Here is a 16,425-nt window from a genome sequence, read left to right as displayed (position 1 = left end):
AGGCAGGGACCTTGAGGGAGTCCAGCCCCCATTTGCCTATGTAGCCAAGATATACATGGTGTGTCTTTCCTTACAAACGATTCCTTTAGTGTTATTCACCCCAAAATAGAATCTGAAAGGGTTAAAAATGTAAATGACAGCCTGCTATAGACACAAATTTTAAAGTTAAAAAAAATCATACCTCTAGGGTCACAATAAAACTGCAAAACCAACTTGGGAAAATCTGCCTTAGTAGAAAGAGGCCACCTTCGCTGCCCCTCACTGGATACTGACAATGGCTAAAAGTGTAGTTTACAGTAAAATTTGTACTAAAAATTATCAATAAGAAATCAAATCTTTTTTTTTTTTTGAGACGGAGTCTCCCTCTGTCGCCCAGGCGGGAGTGCGGTGGCGCAATCTCAGCTCACTGCAACCTCCACCTCCCAGGTTCAAGTGATTCTTGCGCCTCAGCCTCCTGAGTAGCTGGGACTACAGGCGCCCGCCACCATACCCAGCTAATTTTTGCAATTTTGGTAGGGATGGGGTTTCACCATGTTGGCCAGGCTGGTCTCTAACTCCCGACCTCAAGTGATCCACCCGCCTCAGCCTCCCAAATTGCTGGGATTACAGGCATGAGCCATCGCACCTGGCCAAGAAATCAAATCTTAACCAAATTTAAATCTGCCCCGGGAAAATGGACCTTTTATTTGTTTGCAGAAACAAAAAACCTGACGACCTTAAAGGCTGCAATTGGTGTAATCTCATGCAGGCCCCAGATGATCAATGGATCAGACCTTTATGCCTGTTTCCGGTGGGTTCACCAACATGCCGGGAACTCACCGGGCACTGAAAGGTATTTTGGATTTTTCAAAGGAAACCCGGCGACACCTGTTGGCCACTGTATGAACTACAAGTTTGAGGTATTTCAGTTTTCAGTATTACGTCACATTCCTTGCAATGACACTGCATCTCTGCAAAGCTGGGTTTTCATAGGTTGCTGCTATAAAAATCAAGTACTGTACAAAAATCAACATAGAACAGGATATGACGGTGGCAGTTTTCAATTAGATTCCACTGTTTAAGATGTTACAGAGTATCTAAGGCATTTCCCACAAGTAATTGTGGTTATTTAAGAACAAAATACAGGCTGGGTGCGGTGGCTCACGCCTATAATCCCAGGGCTTTGTGAGGCCGAGGTGGGCGGATCATGTGAGCTCAGGAGTTCGACACCAGTCTGGTCAACATATTGAAATCCCATCTCTACTAAAAATACAAAAATTAGCTGGGCGTGGTGGTGGGTGTCTGTAATCCCAGCTACATGGGAAGCTGAGGTGGGAGAATCACTTGGGCCTGGGAGGTGGAGGCTGCAGTGAGCCCAGACTGTACCACTGTACTCTAGCCTGAGTGACAGAGTGAGACTCCATCTCAAAAAAAAAAAGGAACAAAACACAAATATCACATTTTTTTGCAATGTATGTATAGTATCTACTAGATGTTTGGACATAACCACTTAACCAATAGAGCTGATAAGGTATTGGCCTAGGAGCACCATGAAAAAAAATTACTAAGACATCAAGGGTGCTGTGAACTAAGAAAGTTTGGGAACCTCAGCTTTATGGTAAAATTTACAAGGAAAAGGAAATCATTTAGAAGAAAATAGTTTCCATTAAATAAATATAAAAACAGAAAATGAAAATGGGAAACTGTGCCTGAATTACGACTAAATTAAGATGTCCAAACAGATATATCCCACAATGTTTTCAGAACAAAAGTTCCCATATTGGTAGGTGGAATTCCTGGGGTTCCTGGACACAGGCATCAAATCAGCAGGGTCCGAACATCCTGAGCTCTCAGGCCCCTGCCCTTGCGGATCCCCCACCACACACACACACACAGTTCTCTCCTCCTGGGGGCTCACCTTCCTCCTCTTTCTTCCTTTTGGATTCTCTGTCCTCGTCCGCACTCTGCTCTTCCAGGACTTCCTGAATGGTCCGTTTCGGGAGCTGCTTCCGAGCTGGGGAGGCAAAGGGCTTGGGGTAGCTGACCTCGCTGGCTTGTGTGCTCCCATCCCAGAGAGCTCAGACCCGCTGATGTAGCCCCTGGAAGGCTCTGGGCCCTCTCCCCTTCTCTGCCTGCGCACAGCCACTGCCCCAGTGCAGGCCGCACCCTTCAATCCCTGCTGCTTCCTGGCTGTGTGACCTTGGGCAGGTTACTCAATTCCTCTGTGCTTTGCTCTCTCACGACTGCAGAATGGAAATAATCCCCACAAGGAAACAATGATGTAATGTATTCGGCACAGTACCAATTCCAGCAGGTCCCCTGAGCTCCCCACCGCTCCCCTCAGATCTTAACTGCCTCCACATGTTCCAGACAGCTTCCCCGGAACCTCGGAAGTCTGGAAGTGGCAGGGAATAAACTAGCCCCAGGAGAGGCCCTCACCCCATGATCGGCAGGAGTTGGTATATCAGTACCCCAGCTGCCTCGCATCTCGAGGATCACTCTGGAGCACTGACACCATCCTCCAGAGAACCCCAAAAAACTAAGCTCCAGCTGCCCAACGTGTAGCCGACCTAACAGCCCATCCCGTGTTGGCTGCTCCCCTGCCCTGAATCACCCTCTGTTCCCTGCACCTCCTAAACAAATCACTTGCATTTGGATCCCTGTTTCAGAGCTTCAGAGCCTGCTTCCAGAAGACTCTAAACTAACTAAACCTAACTAACCCTTGATGAAGAGCTCACACGAAGGCAGTTACATGCAGCTTCACTGTTATATCTCATGGTGCCTGCTGCGCCACCTGGTCCCTGGTCTCGCGGCCTCCAGTGGCTCCTTCACATGGCCCCAGAAGGACCTTCTATCAGCATGGCAGGCACTGTCTCCCGCTCAAAACCCTTCCATGACTCCACATTCTCTGCTGTATCCAGGATAAAGTCTTTTGATGTCGACCCCGATCCTACCTAATCTCTCTTCATCTGGTCTTCTAACCCTTCCCACACCACATACTCCACCTTCTTTGATATCACCGCTAAACTGGGGTGTTTCCAGACACACCCAGCCGTGTCACCCCTCCCGGCCTCAGCATATGCGATTTGGGACCCAGCTCAGTGTCCCCCGCTCTGAACACAATCCCCTGACGCACCCCCAGGGCCAACCTCAGCGTCCACCCGGAGCTCCCAGCATGCCCTAAGCCACACCGTAACTTCCTTCTGGCCACCTTTCATTCAGGGATGAACCTGCTTCCCCGGCTCACAGCCCTTCTGTGGCTCCCAGGATCTGCAGCACGAAGCCCAGGCTCCTTAGCTGGGCGTGCAAGACCTTTTGAGATCCAGCCCCCACTCTCCTCTCTAGCTCACCTCTCACCACGTGCTATCCTCAAACTTTCCCTGCTCCTCAGATCGCATCCGATTCTCCAGAAACAAGGAAGTAGATGAGAGGCCCCAAACATGCCGTGCTGTTCCCATCTCGAGGCCTCTGCATGCGCCTTTCTTGTCTGAGACACGTGCATCTGTCCTTTCTCAACATGGCCAACTCCAATCCATCTTCTTTTTTTTTTTTTGAGACGGAGTCTCGCTCTGTCGCCCAGGCTGGAGTGCAGTGGAGCGATCTCGGCTCACTGCAAGCTCCGCCTCCTGGGTTTACGCCATTCTCCTGCCTCAGCCTCCTGAGTAGCTGGGACTACAGGCGCCCGCCATCTCGCCCTGCTAATTTTTTGTATTTTTTAGTAGAGATGGGGTTTCACCGTGTTAGCCAGGATGGTCTCGATCTCCTGACCTCGTGATCCACCCGTCTCGGCCTCCCAAAGTGCTGGGATTACAGGCTTGAGCCACCGCGCCCAGCCTCCAATCCATCTTCTAAGACGGCTCAGCCATCACCTTCCCCAGGCTGCTTGACTTCTGAGCTCCCAGAGTACCCTGCGTCACCCAGCGTCGTCCAATGGAAAGATCTGGCAAGCCATGTATGTAACGTTAAACTTTCTTGCAGCCACGTTAATAAAAAGCGGGAAAACCAGGTTGAACTTGGTTTGAAGAATCTATGTGGCTCAACACATCTAAAATAGTATGATTCCAACATTCTTTTTTCATGCTAGGTCTTCAAAATCCAATGAACTCACTACACATCTCAAGTTGGACACCAAATGTTTCATCGGAAACATGGTCTGTGCAGGTTTCATAAAATGTACGGCTATTCACATACCAAACGTGTTCCAAAATTACGTGGAAAAAGTGCAAAGTCTTTACTCACTGAATCGCATATTAGCTTTCAAATGTAAATTCAACTGAAAGGATCTAACATGAAAGATTCAGCTCCTCCGTCACACTCACCACGCTAAAGCGCTCAGCAGGCCGGACCGGACAGCAAGGGCTCACGCTGCCCCACGTTACGTGTGGGTCTCTCGCCCCGTTCTTCCCCCACAGCAAACATTCCCACTCCCTCTTAGGACAAAGATGCTGTTCCCCAGGCTGGCTTTCCAGGACCTTCTCACCTCATTGCTCATCGTCCCCAATCCTGCCCTCTACACGCCAGCACGCCAGGCCCTGAGCGGCCCCAGGCCTTCTCAATTTATATGTTCCCTTGCCTAGCATGCTCCCCTCCTCCTTTGCTGGTTGCCTCTTCTTTGTCCTAAAGGGCTCAGTTTGGTGAGCCTATCTTCTGGAAGTCTCCCTTGAGCCATGGCCCCACGCTTGTGTTCCCACATGAGCTGTGAGGCCTCCATCTCAGCAGATAATTACAACCACAATGACCAACAATGACTGAGCCCTGACTGAGGGCTGGGCCCAGTTCTGAGCAGCTTACATGTGCTATCTTCTAACTCAGATATTTCTGTGCGGTAGGTGCTGCCATGATCATCATCTCTACAGATAAAGCAACCTAAGCTCAGAGAAGCTTGGTCATTTGTCCCAGGTCATACAGCCAGTGGATGGTGGACCCGTGCTCTTAACCACAACACTGAGACCACCACTGTCATAAGGATGACTACCCTGGATGGAAATCCAAGTGGGGAAAAAGGCAGGCGACTGGCCGGTGCGGTGGCTCACGCCTGTAATCCCAGCATTTTGGGAGACTGAGGTGGGTGGATCACCTGAGGTCAGGAGTTCGAGACAAACCTGGCCAACATAGTGAAATCCCGTCTCTACTAAAAATACAAAAATTAGCCAGGCACGGTGGCACGCTCCTGTAGTCCCAGCTACTCAGGAAATTGAGGCAGGAGAATCGCTTGAACCCAGGAGACAGAGGTTGCAGTGAGCCGAGATCTCGCCACTGTACTCCAGCCTGGGCAACAGAGCAAGACTACGTCTCAAAAAACAAACAAACAAAAAAAGAAAGGCAAGCGACTGAAGGGGCAGTGGCCCCTGTGTTCTCACCTGTGCGACGCTTCGGGATCCCTGATGGGGAGCTGTCCATGGGAGAGGTGTCAGAGAGGGAAGCGCTGTTTTCAGGAGATGTGGCAGGACGGGGCGGGGAGACCTGTGAGCAGTCCGGGACAGGCTTCTGGAAGAGGAAAGAACAGTTCTAGAGTGAGTGGGGAAGGAGGGACTCCATTTCCCAAAAGTTGAGACTAGAGGGGACTGAAACCTCTCTCTGAGTCTACCCTCCTCTCTGACCTTATGATCTCAGCCCTAACCCAGGTCTGGTCTCTTGTCACCTGGGCCATCATCCTGCCCTCCAGTGCAGGATCATGGTCCCATCAAGGACCCCCACAGCACTTCTGTTTTCTGCAGTAACAGAATCTTCAATTCTCCTGCCTCAGCCTCCCGAGTAGCTGGGACTACAGGCCTGCCCCACCATGCCTGGCTAATTTTTGTATTTTCAGTAGAGACAGGGTCTCACTACGTTGGCCAGCTCTACACAGCAGGATGTCAGGAGAAATTATATACACCTCTTCGTATAGTTTTTTTTTTTGAGACAGGGTCTCACTCTGTGGCTGAGGCTCGAGTGCAGTGGTGCGATCTTGGCTCACTGCAATCTCCGCCTCCCAGGTCCAAGGAATTCTCCTGCCTCAGCCTCCCGAGCAGCTAGGATAACAGGTGCACGCCACCACGCCCAGCTAATTTTTGTATTTTTTATAGAGATGGGGTTTCACCACGTTGGCCAGGCTGGTCTCGAACTCCTGAGCTCAAACGATCCTCCCGCCTTGGCCTCTAGAGCACTGAAAATACAGGCGTGAGCCACCGTGCCTGGCCTTCTCTCCATGCAGATTGGATGTTTGTTCCCTCCAGGTCGCATGTTGCAATCTGGTCTCCAATGTTGGAGGTATGACGTGGTGGGAGGCATTTGGGTCATGCGGGCAGATCCCTCATGAATGGCTGGTACCCTCCTTGTGGTAGGAACCGAGTTCTCCCTCTACTGGTTCACATGAGGGCTGTTGTTTAAAATGCCTCTCTCGCCATGTGACACACCTGCTCCTCCTCCACCGTCCACCGTGACTGGAAGCATCCTGAGGCCCAGGAGCAGATGCTGGCGTTATACTTCTTGTACGGCCTGCAGGACTGTGGACCAAAATCAACCTCTTTATAAATTAACTGCTCTCAAGTATTCCTTTATAGCAATATGAAATGGACTAACATGCATTTCTTGGTTCAAATAACATCCACTTAATGTTGAGTGGGTGCCCTCCTCTTCCTGTCGGTGGAATATGGATGTTCACAGGGACAAGGGCATCTACAGAGAGCAGACAACAGCACAGAGGAAGCCTGGGCCTCTCACCCTGTGAGACTGTCACATGAATCCCGGACTCTGCACTCATGAGCGAGAAAAATAAGTTTGCATCTTGCCTGAGCCACTGCTACTGTGTCTCGGTTTCAATCACTCACTTCTCTTCTTACAGGACTCTGTGCCAGTTATTAAGTGATTTTCTCTCAGCTCCAAACCTGTCACTGTCCAGTCTCCCTCGTGATGCCAGCACTGGGACTCCACAAATCTCCTTCTTGCTCTGGCACCACCTCGGCATCAGGCAGTGCCAATGGCGGGAACTAGAGGGCACTGCATGATTGGAGGCATAGCCAGCTTCTCTCCACCTGGGGGCTCAGCTGCTGGATCCCACTGACCGTTTCCTCTAACACTCACGGGGCTTGCCACGTGGTACCTGATCAGAGACACTGGTATCTCCCACCCAGTGCTCCCTTCCTGAAAGATCAGAGTTCCAGGCTCTTGAGGCACCTTCTCTAAGCTCAGAGACCTGCCAGCAGTCCCGCCACAGAGGTGTGAATTTCAGTTCCAAAGCCACAGGGACGGTCGCTGCACCTGGCAGTTGCTACCTCCATGATGCCTTAGAGTTAGCTCTCTCTTTACCCCTTTAGTTACCTATTTAACAACTACATACCTAGTGACCATCCTTTAAACTCCCTCTGTTCAAATCACTGGTATGGTTTCTGTCTCCCATTGAGACCCTGATGCAGATAGAGGTCTCAGAGAATTTTTTTTTTTTTTTTTTTTGAGACGGAGTCTCACCCTGTTGTTCAGACTGGAGTACAGTGGCACAATCTCAGCTCACCACAACCTCCGCCTCCCAGGTTCAAGCGATTCTCCTGCCTCAGTCTCCTGAGTAGCTGGGACTATAGGCCCGTGCCACCATGCCTGGCTAATTTTTGTATTTTAGTAGAGACAGGGGTTCACTATGTTGGCCAGGTTGCTCTTGAACTCCTGACCTCATGATCCACCCGCCTCGGCCAAGCAAAGTGCTGGGATTACAAGCGTGAGCCACCACGCGTGGCCAGAGGAATATTGTAAACACTGCCCAGGACTAAATAATCTCTGCCTCTCTTCTGCCCAAAACTCTTCCTAGCTCCCCAGAAGCCTCAGGGTAAAGTCCAAGCTCCAAAAGAGATCTCTGTCCTAATACCTGGAACCTGGCCATATGTTAGGTTACATGGCAAAGAGTAATTGAGGTTGCTAATCAGTGGACCTTCCGATAGCAGGATTATCCTGGACTATCCAGGTGGGCCTGATATAGTCACGGGGCCTTCAAAGTAGAAGAGCGCGGCAGGAGAGGAAAGTCAGGGTGAGATGTGGCCACAGAAGAAAGGCACAGTGTGGGTAAAAGAAAGAGAGATCAGCCTGTTACTGTGTCTATATAGAAAGAAATATACTTAAGAGACTCTATTTTGTTCTGTATTTGAGATGCTGTTAATCTGTGACCCTACCCCCAACCGTGTCCTTGCAAGAGACATGTGCTGTGGTGACTCAAGGCTTAATGGATTTTGGGCTGTGCAGGATGTGTCTTTGTTAAACAAGTGCCTGAAGGCAGCTTGCTGGTTAAAATCCTGCCCGTCCCTGGACAAATGAAACATCTTGGTANTTTGAGATGCTGTTAATCTGTGACCCTACCCCCAACCGTGTCCTTGCAAGAGACATGTGCTGTGGTGACTCAAGGCTTAATGGATTTTGGGCTGTGCAGGATGTGTCTTTGTTAAACAAGTGCCTGAAGGCAGCTTGCTGGTTAAAAATCCTGCCCGTCCCTGGACAAATGAAACATCTTGGTATAAAACCCGATTGTATGCTCTGTTTACTGAGATAGGAGAAAACCGCCTTACGGCATAAGGTGGGACTTGCTGGCGGGACTTGCTGGCCCAATGCTGCTAAGAGGTTTGAGGAGATGTTTGCATATGCATCTCAAGGCACAGCATTTTCCTTTGAACTTATTCATGTCACAGAGATCTTTATCCATATGTCTTACTGCTAATTTTCTCCCTAAAATGATCCTATTGTCCTGCCACTCCCTTCTCTTTAAGATGGTGAAGATAATGATCAATAAATACTGAGGGAACTCAGAGACCGCTGCTGGCGTGGGTCCTCTGTATGCTGAGCGCCCGTCCCCTGGGCCCATTTTTCTTTCTCTATACTTTGTCTCTGTGTCTCATTTCTTTTCTCAAGTCTCTCGTTCCACCTAACGAGAAACGTCCACAGGTGTGGTGGGGCAGGCCACCCCTTCAGCACAGAAGGAGGCAATGCCACATGTTTTTTTTTTTTTTTGAGACGGAGTCTCGCTGTGTTGCCCAGGCTGGGGTGCAGTGGCGTCATCTCAGCTCACTGCAAGCTCCGCTTCCCAGGTTCACGCCATTCTCCTGCCTCAGTCTCCCGAGTAGCTGGGACTACAGGCGCCTGCCACCTCGCCCAGCTAATTTTTTGTATTTTCGATAGAGATGGAGTTTCATCGTGTTAGCCAGGATGCTCTCCATCTCCTGACCTCGTGATCCGCCCGCCTTGGCCTCCCAAAGTGCTGGGATTACAGGCGTGAGCCACTGCGCCCGGCCACTTGCTTTGAAAACGGAGAAAAGGGGATCTCCGGTGGCTGCAAAAGGCAATTCCTGGATTCTCCCCTAGAGCCCCCAGAAATGAACACAGACCAGCTGACACCTTGATTTTAACCCAGTGCAACCCATTTCAGACTCACGACTCCCAAACTGTAAGACAATAAACTGGCATTGTTTGAAGCCACTGCATTTATGGTCAATTGCTACGGCAGCAAATGGGAAGCTAATATAAGGTGAGGAAAGTTTCGCTGAGAAAGTGATATCTGAGCAAAGCATGGAAGAAAGCAGGGGACTGAGCCAGGTGTGTATCTGGGAAAGAGAGTTTTAGGCTGGGAAAAGAGGTAGTGGCCCATAGGTGGAAGTGCACCTGGTAGGTGTGGAAAGCCAGGACGGAGCGAGCTGAGGAAGAGCTTTCGATGCAGCTGCAGATGTGATGGACAGGGGAAAGAGAGGAGGAGCAGGAGGGGCCTGGTAGGTTCCCACAAGGCCTGGCTTTGGCCTGTGGTGGTAATACCAGGGGGTTTGGGCAGGGAGTCACAGGACCTGACCTCACCACTGACAGAATAAGCAGTACTGTGCTTTGGACATCATCCACAAAGCAATGAACAAGCATTAAATGACTTAAACAGGGGAAGAGAGTGATCCAATGTTTTTGGAGAAGTTAAAAAGCCCTCTGACCACAGGAGAGGCTAGATATACTTTTGAGCCCTTTTTTTTTTTTTTTGCTTTATTTTTGAGGCAAGGTCTTGCTCTGTCACCGAGGCTGGAGTACAGTGGTACAACTGTAGTTCACTGAAGCCTTGAACTCCTGGGCTCAAGCGATCCTCCTGCCTCCCTCTCAAGTAGCTAGCACCACAGGCATGCACCACCACACCTGGCTAATTTTTAAAACTTTTTTTTTAGAGATGGGGTCACACTATGTTGCCCAGCCTGGTCTCGAACTCCTGGCCTCAAGTGATCCTCCCACGATGGCCTCCCAAAGCGTTGGGATTACAGACGTAAGCCATTGTGCTGGGCCCTGAGCCCTTACTTTACATCAGGCACTATTCTCAGATCTGTACGTAAATGAACTCACTTCATCTTCCCAGTCACCCTATGAGGAAGGCATTATCAGGAGCTGCATGTTACAGGTGAGGCACCCAAGACGTAACTTGGTGAAGGAGACCACCTGAGGCCCTAGGGCAGGGGCAATTAGGACCAGGCCGTCTGCACTTGACACAACCAGGAAACGCATCCACTTCTCCCAGGCAATTTCTCCAGAATCCTCCTCAACAGCTGCTGCGCTCCGTTCCAGAGGCTAATGGGAATTAGTTTCTTCGGGTAAAAATGGGCAGGCTGATGGGGACCTACCTGGCCTTTAGCAGGGCTAAGGGCCTCATCCTCCTCTTCCCCTTCGCTGCCCAGGACCCGGGCCGCCTTCCTCCCTGGCCTCTTCACTGGAGAGTCACTATCAGACACCACTCCATTCCACTCTTTCAGTGCCGCCCTGGAAGGTGGGGAAATGGGGGTGTAAAGGGGCGACTACAGCAGGCAGAGTGGGGTCACTGCTCACAAACACCCTGGTTTCTTTGCTGTTCCCTTCCTTTCAAGCATCCAATGAACATTCTCTAGTTGCCTCCTCAGCAAATCTCATCATTTCATCCATCAATGCATCCATCTACCTGCCCACTCATCCACTCACCCAGCCATCACACATCTCTGGAGGCCTTCGGAGTGTCTGCCCTGTGATAGGTGATGCTGAGGAGCAAATGGAGTCCCTGCCTAAGGCTCCACTGGTCTCCAGCATCTATTGGGAAACCTTCTTTTTTTCTGAGATGGAGTTTCGCTCAGTCACCCAGGTTGCAGTGCAGTGAGCCGAGATCACGCCATTGCACTCCAGCCTGAGCAAGAGCGAGACTCCATCTAAAAAAAAAAGAGTATCGCTGTCTTCTACTTAGATGAGACAGCATTAAGATGTGGCCAGTGGCCAGCTTCTCCGCATCATGGAGAATGTCTGGTTGCAGAACGAAGCCAAGACCTGCAGAAACAGAGACCAATGGACAACTCCGAGGCCCTGGATCCAGCTGTGCCTGCAGTTGCTCTTGCTCTTGGACTTCCGGCTGCCTGGCTGAAAAAATATTTTGGGTCCCAAGACATTTTGCATTAGGTTTGTACACTTGCAACCAAGATAATCCTGACTGCTAAAGGAAAAAATTCACCATATCCCAGCCCTGTGACGTACTTTGGAGGGGGCTCCGTCTCTCTGCTGCTGTTGGATGCCTCCTTCTCAGGCTTCTTCGCTTTACCCTCTTTCTTGGGGTGGAAGAATGACCTAGAGGAGCATAAAAGGGGATTAAAAAAGGAGAATAACAGCACCAATACCCTGCCTATCTATGCTGCATTCTATAACTTCTAATACCATTTCCCATCTCAGCACATAACAGGGAATTTCAAACAAGCCCTTTAACCTAACTGATAAGGAAACTCAGACTCAGACAGAGGAAACAACACTGTACTTATTTTCTGCCCTTACTTTTGCAAGATACAATACATCCCAAGTTTCATTCAACAAATATCAACTAAGCACTTTTTAACTTTTTTTTTTTTTTTTGAGATGGAGTCTCGCTCTGTTGCCCAGGCTGGAGTGCAGTGGCGTGATCTCAGCTCACTGCAAGCTCCACCTCCCGGGTTACAGCAATTTTCCTCCCTCAGTCTCCCGAGTAGCTGGGATTACAGGTGCCCGCCACAACACCCGGCTAATTTTTTTCGTATTTTTGGTAGAGATGGGTTTTCTCCATGTTGGCCAGGCTGGTCTCAAATGCCTGACCTCAAGTGATCTGCCCACCTCGGCCTCCCAAAGTGTTGGGATTATAGGCATGAGCCACCACACCCAGCCTAAAAAACTTTTTTTTTCTAGATGGAGTTTTCACTCTTGTTGCCCAGGCTGGAGTGCAGTGGTATAATCTTAACTCACTGCAACCTATGTCTCCTGGATTCAAGCAACTCTCCTGCCTCAGCCTCCTGAGTAGCTGGGATTACAGGCGGCCGCCACCAAACATGGCTAATTTTTTTTTATTTAGTAGAGATGGGGTTTCACCATGTTGGTCAGGCTGGTCTCGAACTCCTGACCTTAGGTGATCCACCTGCCTCCCAAAGTGCTGGGATTACAGGCGTGAGCCACTGTGCCCGGCCTAACTAAGCACTTATTATGTGCCAGGGCCTGTTCTGGGCCTGAGGGGTTTGGCGGTGACCCAGACACATGAAGTTCCTGCCTTCAAGCAGTTGACACTCTGGTGAAAGACACAAATAGTAAGCAAACAATTAAATATAAAATGTTGGGGCTGAGCGCGGTGGCTCATGCCTGTAATCCCAGCACTTTGAGGAGGCTGAGGCGGGCGGATCATGAGGTCAGGAGATCGAGACCATCCTGGCTAACACAGTGAAACCCCGTCTCTACTAAAAATACAAAAACAAAATTAGCTGGGCGCGGTGGCGGGCGCCTGTAGTCCCAGCTACTTGGGAGGCTGAGGCAGGAGAATGGCGTGAACCCGGGAGGCAGAGCTTGCAGTGAGCTGAGATCGTACCACTGCACTCCAGCCTGGGCGACACAGCGAGACTCCGTCTGAAAACAAACGTTGGAAGGCGTGCAGTGCTCTGAAAAACATAAATAAAGTAAGGCACTTTTCAACTAACTCATTAGAGATTGCCTAGAAGGGGGCTTCTTCCTAAGAACAGAGTGCTGAGAGGAAAATTAGGAACTTTACAGTGGAGAGGTCTGGCCAGCACTCCCCTAACCAAGCGATGAAGGTTAGCTTCACCAGCGATGCCACAGGAACCTTACATGCGCCTGACACCAGCCAGCCTCTTTCGGTGGTATCTTTCCAAAAGCCCATAACCCTAGTGTAATGATGAGAATAACACTGCACATACCAACACCAGGGACAATTCTACAGGATACCTGTTCAGTATTCCCCAAGACTGACAAACGACATAAAAACCAAGGAAACTCTGAGAAACTGCCACCCAGAGGAGACTGAGATGTGATGATTAAATACAATATGGTACCCTGAATTGAACTCTGGAATAGAAAAGGACATTTAAAACAAAAAAAATCTGGTGAAATCTGAATAATAAAATACAGAGTTAAGAGTAATGTACTGACGTTGGTTCCTCAGTGGTGAGAAATGGATCGTAGTCACGTATGATCGTAGCAACGTGCTGTCGGGGGGCTGTCCTATGAACTGAAGGATGTCTAGCAGCATGCCTGGCTTTTAGCCACCAGATGCCAATTGGCAATGGACACTGGGCGAGGGTATACAGGACCTCTCTGTACTGTTTTTGCAACTTTCCTGTATCTCTAAAATTATTCCAGAATAAGAAGTGTATTTAATCTTCAAAAAGAAAAAAAGAAAAGGAAAATCATGCAAAAGCAATGGGGGACACAGAGCAATCGAAGGCATCATCAGCCCTGGAGAGACCATCCACAGATTCCTTATCACGGGAGAAAAATGGAACCCAGGATTTGCGTAAGCCACTCACCGCCTCCCAGGTTTCTGGGACGGATGCCCAGGTCTGGGTCTCTCTACCATCCACTTTCTCCTCCTGGTAACAGCCCCTCCGTTTTCCTCTTGGGATGCTTCTTACCCCACTCTCTCTCAGTGCGCACGATTTGAGTGCGCTGGCCCTTTTGCTCGTGAGCAGGGGTGGACACATGACTCAGGCTGCATCCCCGTGGCCGGTTCGGGGATAGGTATGTGGCCCGAGCTGGGCCAGTGAAACCGGGCTCTAACACCCTCTTTCTACAGGGAGGCTAACCAGGGGAGAGCCTGCCTGAGGTTGAGGACAACCTCAAGGACAGCAGAGCTGAACAATGGAGAGAGACAGATTCCCAGGGAGAAAGTTTTGGCAACTGGATGGAACCAAGCCTGAGGCTGTGTACTCCAGCAGGTTTCAACGATGTAAGTCAAGTCACGCCCTTTCTTGTCTTCCTGAAGCCAGACTGCATTAACACGAAGTTTCTCAACCTAGACACTACTGACGTTAGGGATGATGGTTCTGTGTTTTCGGGGGGCTGTCCTACAAACTGAAGGATGTTTAGCAGCATGCCTGGCTTTTAGCCACTAGATGCCAACGGCAAACCCTGTGTCCCTAGGTTGTAACAACCAAAAATATCTCCAGATACTGGCTGGGCGCAGTGGCTCACGCCTGGAATCCTAGCACTTTGGGAGGTTGAGGAAGGTAGATCACGAGGTCAGGAGTTCCAGACCAGCCTGACCAACATGGTGAAACTCTGCCTCTACTGAAAATACAAAAATTAGCCAGGCGTGGTGGCGTGCACCTGTAATCCCAGCTACTCAGGAGGCTGAGGCAGGAGAATCGCTTGAACCCGGGAAGCGGAGGTTGCAGTGAGCCGAGACTGTGCCACTGCACTCCAGCCCGGGTGAAAGAGCGAGACTCTATCTCAAAAAAAAAAAAAAAAAAAAAAAAGACACTGCCAGATGTTCCCTGGCAAAACTGCTGCTGATTGAGCACCGCTGGGGTGGGTTTCTGTTCCTTGCAACTAAAAAGAGTGGTTCAATATACCGTCTTCCATATCCCACCCGCTCATTCTTTACTACTGACTCTGGAAATCTCCAACTCAAAATCTACGTAAGGGTTTTTTTTTTTTTTTTTTTTTTTTGGCTACAGATTTACAGAAAGAACCAGAGGACTTGGAGAACGAAAGACTCAGGGGCAAGGGAGGGTCCTCACATGATACTTCGCTGCATGTTGGCGCCAGAATTCTCCCTTCCTGTCCAGCACTTTTCTTCGCCTGTCAGCTGCTCCTGGAACAGAAATCCAAACACTTGTTGAGGTGACTGGTTGTGCAGAGATCCAAACACATAAAACCCTTTCTTTCAGAAAGGAAAAAACAAACAAACAAACCCAGAAACATGAATTTTCCCTTTAAGAAGAAACTCCTGTTTTTATGAACCAAAATAATTTGCTAGTGAGACTTACTGGTGAAGAATAAAACTTACAAATCAGAAATTAAGAGGCCTCCTTTACCATAAGAAGACTGTTTTTCATCTAATATGAAGAATAGACTGAGGACCTGAAATGGGTTTTTTTTTGAAGTTTAAAGGTGATGACATAACTCCTGACCTCGTGATCCGCCCACCTCAGCCTCCCAGAGTGCTGGAATTCCAGGCGTGAGCCACGGTGCCGGCCTACTGAGTTTTTTGATTCCAAGATTGAATTTGAGTTTCTGGTGCCAGCATGTGGCAGCCGAGGCTGTGGAGAGGAGTGGAGACTTAGAGGCATGTGGTGCGGGACGGAGAGTACTGATTCCAGAGGTCAGAAGTTCGGGACCAGCCTGGCCAGCATGGTGAAACCCCGTCTCTACCAAAAATACAAAAATTAGCCAGGTATGGTGGTAGGCGCCTGTAATCCCAGCTACTCGGGAGACTGAGGCAGGAGAATCACTTGATCCCAGGAGGCGGAGGATGCAGTGAGCAGAGATTGTGCCACTGCTCTCCAGCCTGGGCGACAGAGCGAGACTCCATCTCAAACAACAACAACAACAACAACAAACAAACAAACAAACAAACGAAAAAACAAAATGAGCAACTTCCAAACAAGTTTTCTCAGGGCTAGCTGGGGAGCAGGAAATACGCAATGCTTCAACCAAACAGTTCACAAAGAAAGCAGGTTAGGGACTTAAGCCACCAAAATCCTGAGGGCAAAGAAAATGATTACGACCACTACTGAGCGCTCACCTAGCTAGGTACTTTACATTCTCAGTTATACTGACTCTCCACAACAACTCTGTTACAGAAACTAAGGCACAGAGGGGTTTTTAAAAGAACTTAACCTGCATCTCATGTACGTTCCACCCCAGGTGTCTGCCTGCTTCACAGCTCACCTCTTAACCACCAGACTGAGTTGCAAGGGAAGGAGAAAGAAACAAGCGTTTACTGGGAAGCCTGCTCTATGCCTGACAGGCTGATCACATTCTCAAATACCCTCAATCCTCAAGTCAGCCCTCCAAGACAGGTGTGATCACCCCCACCTCATAGATGAAGGCACTGAGGACAGGGGGACACAGCTGGGGTTCAGGCAAGGCTTCAAACCCCGGTGTGGCTGGCTCCAAAGCCCATGTTCCTTCCTCCTTACCACGGTACTCAAGGCTGGCTTCTCAACTCCGTGTACTGCTGAGTTGGGGGAAACAAACTGGTTG

The 16,425-nt window shown here is 49.6% G+C and overlaps 1 protein-coding gene across 6 annotated transcripts in view; it reads right to left on the bottom strand.

The window, feature by feature from the left end:
- The window catches only part of LIG1 (DNA ligase 1), a 54,738-nt gene that overhangs the window by 36,282 nt on the left and 2,031 nt on the right, over positions 1 to 16,425 (bottom strand). For 4 of the 6 annotated variants that reach the window (XM_017889138.1, XM_017889110.1, XM_017889121.1 and 1 more), the window contains exons 2-7: positions 14,958 to 15,031; positions 11,449 to 11,538; positions 10,578 to 10,713; positions 6,375 to 6,464; positions 5,340 to 5,466; positions 1,898 to 1,993 (exon numbers count right to left, since the gene is read on the bottom strand). In XM_017889138.1, the coding sequence (XP_017744627.1) occupies positions 1,898 to 1,993; positions 5,340 to 5,466; positions 6,375 to 6,464; positions 10,578 to 10,713; positions 11,449 to 11,538; positions 14,958 to 14,974 (556 nt within the window). In that variant the 5' untranslated portion in view covers positions 14,975 to 15,031. The remainder of the gene's footprint in view (positions 1 to 1,897; positions 1,994 to 5,339; positions 5,467 to 6,374; positions 6,465 to 10,577; positions 10,714 to 11,448; positions 11,539 to 14,957; positions 15,032 to 16,425) is intronic. The other 2 variants (XM_017889151.1, XM_017889129.1) reach the window with 1 other exon arrangement.

Source organism: Rhinopithecus bieti, unplaced genomic scaffold, assembly GCF_001698545.2.
Source record: "Rhinopithecus bieti isolate Rb0 unplaced genomic scaffold, ASM169854v2 scaffold_574, whole genome shotgun sequence".
NCBI classification, from domain to species: Eukaryota; Metazoa; Chordata; class Mammalia; order Primates; family Cercopithecidae; genus Rhinopithecus; species Rhinopithecus bieti.
The sequence above is the reverse complement of the archived record's forward strand: the minus strand, read 5'-3'. Positions and strand labels throughout refer to the sequence as shown.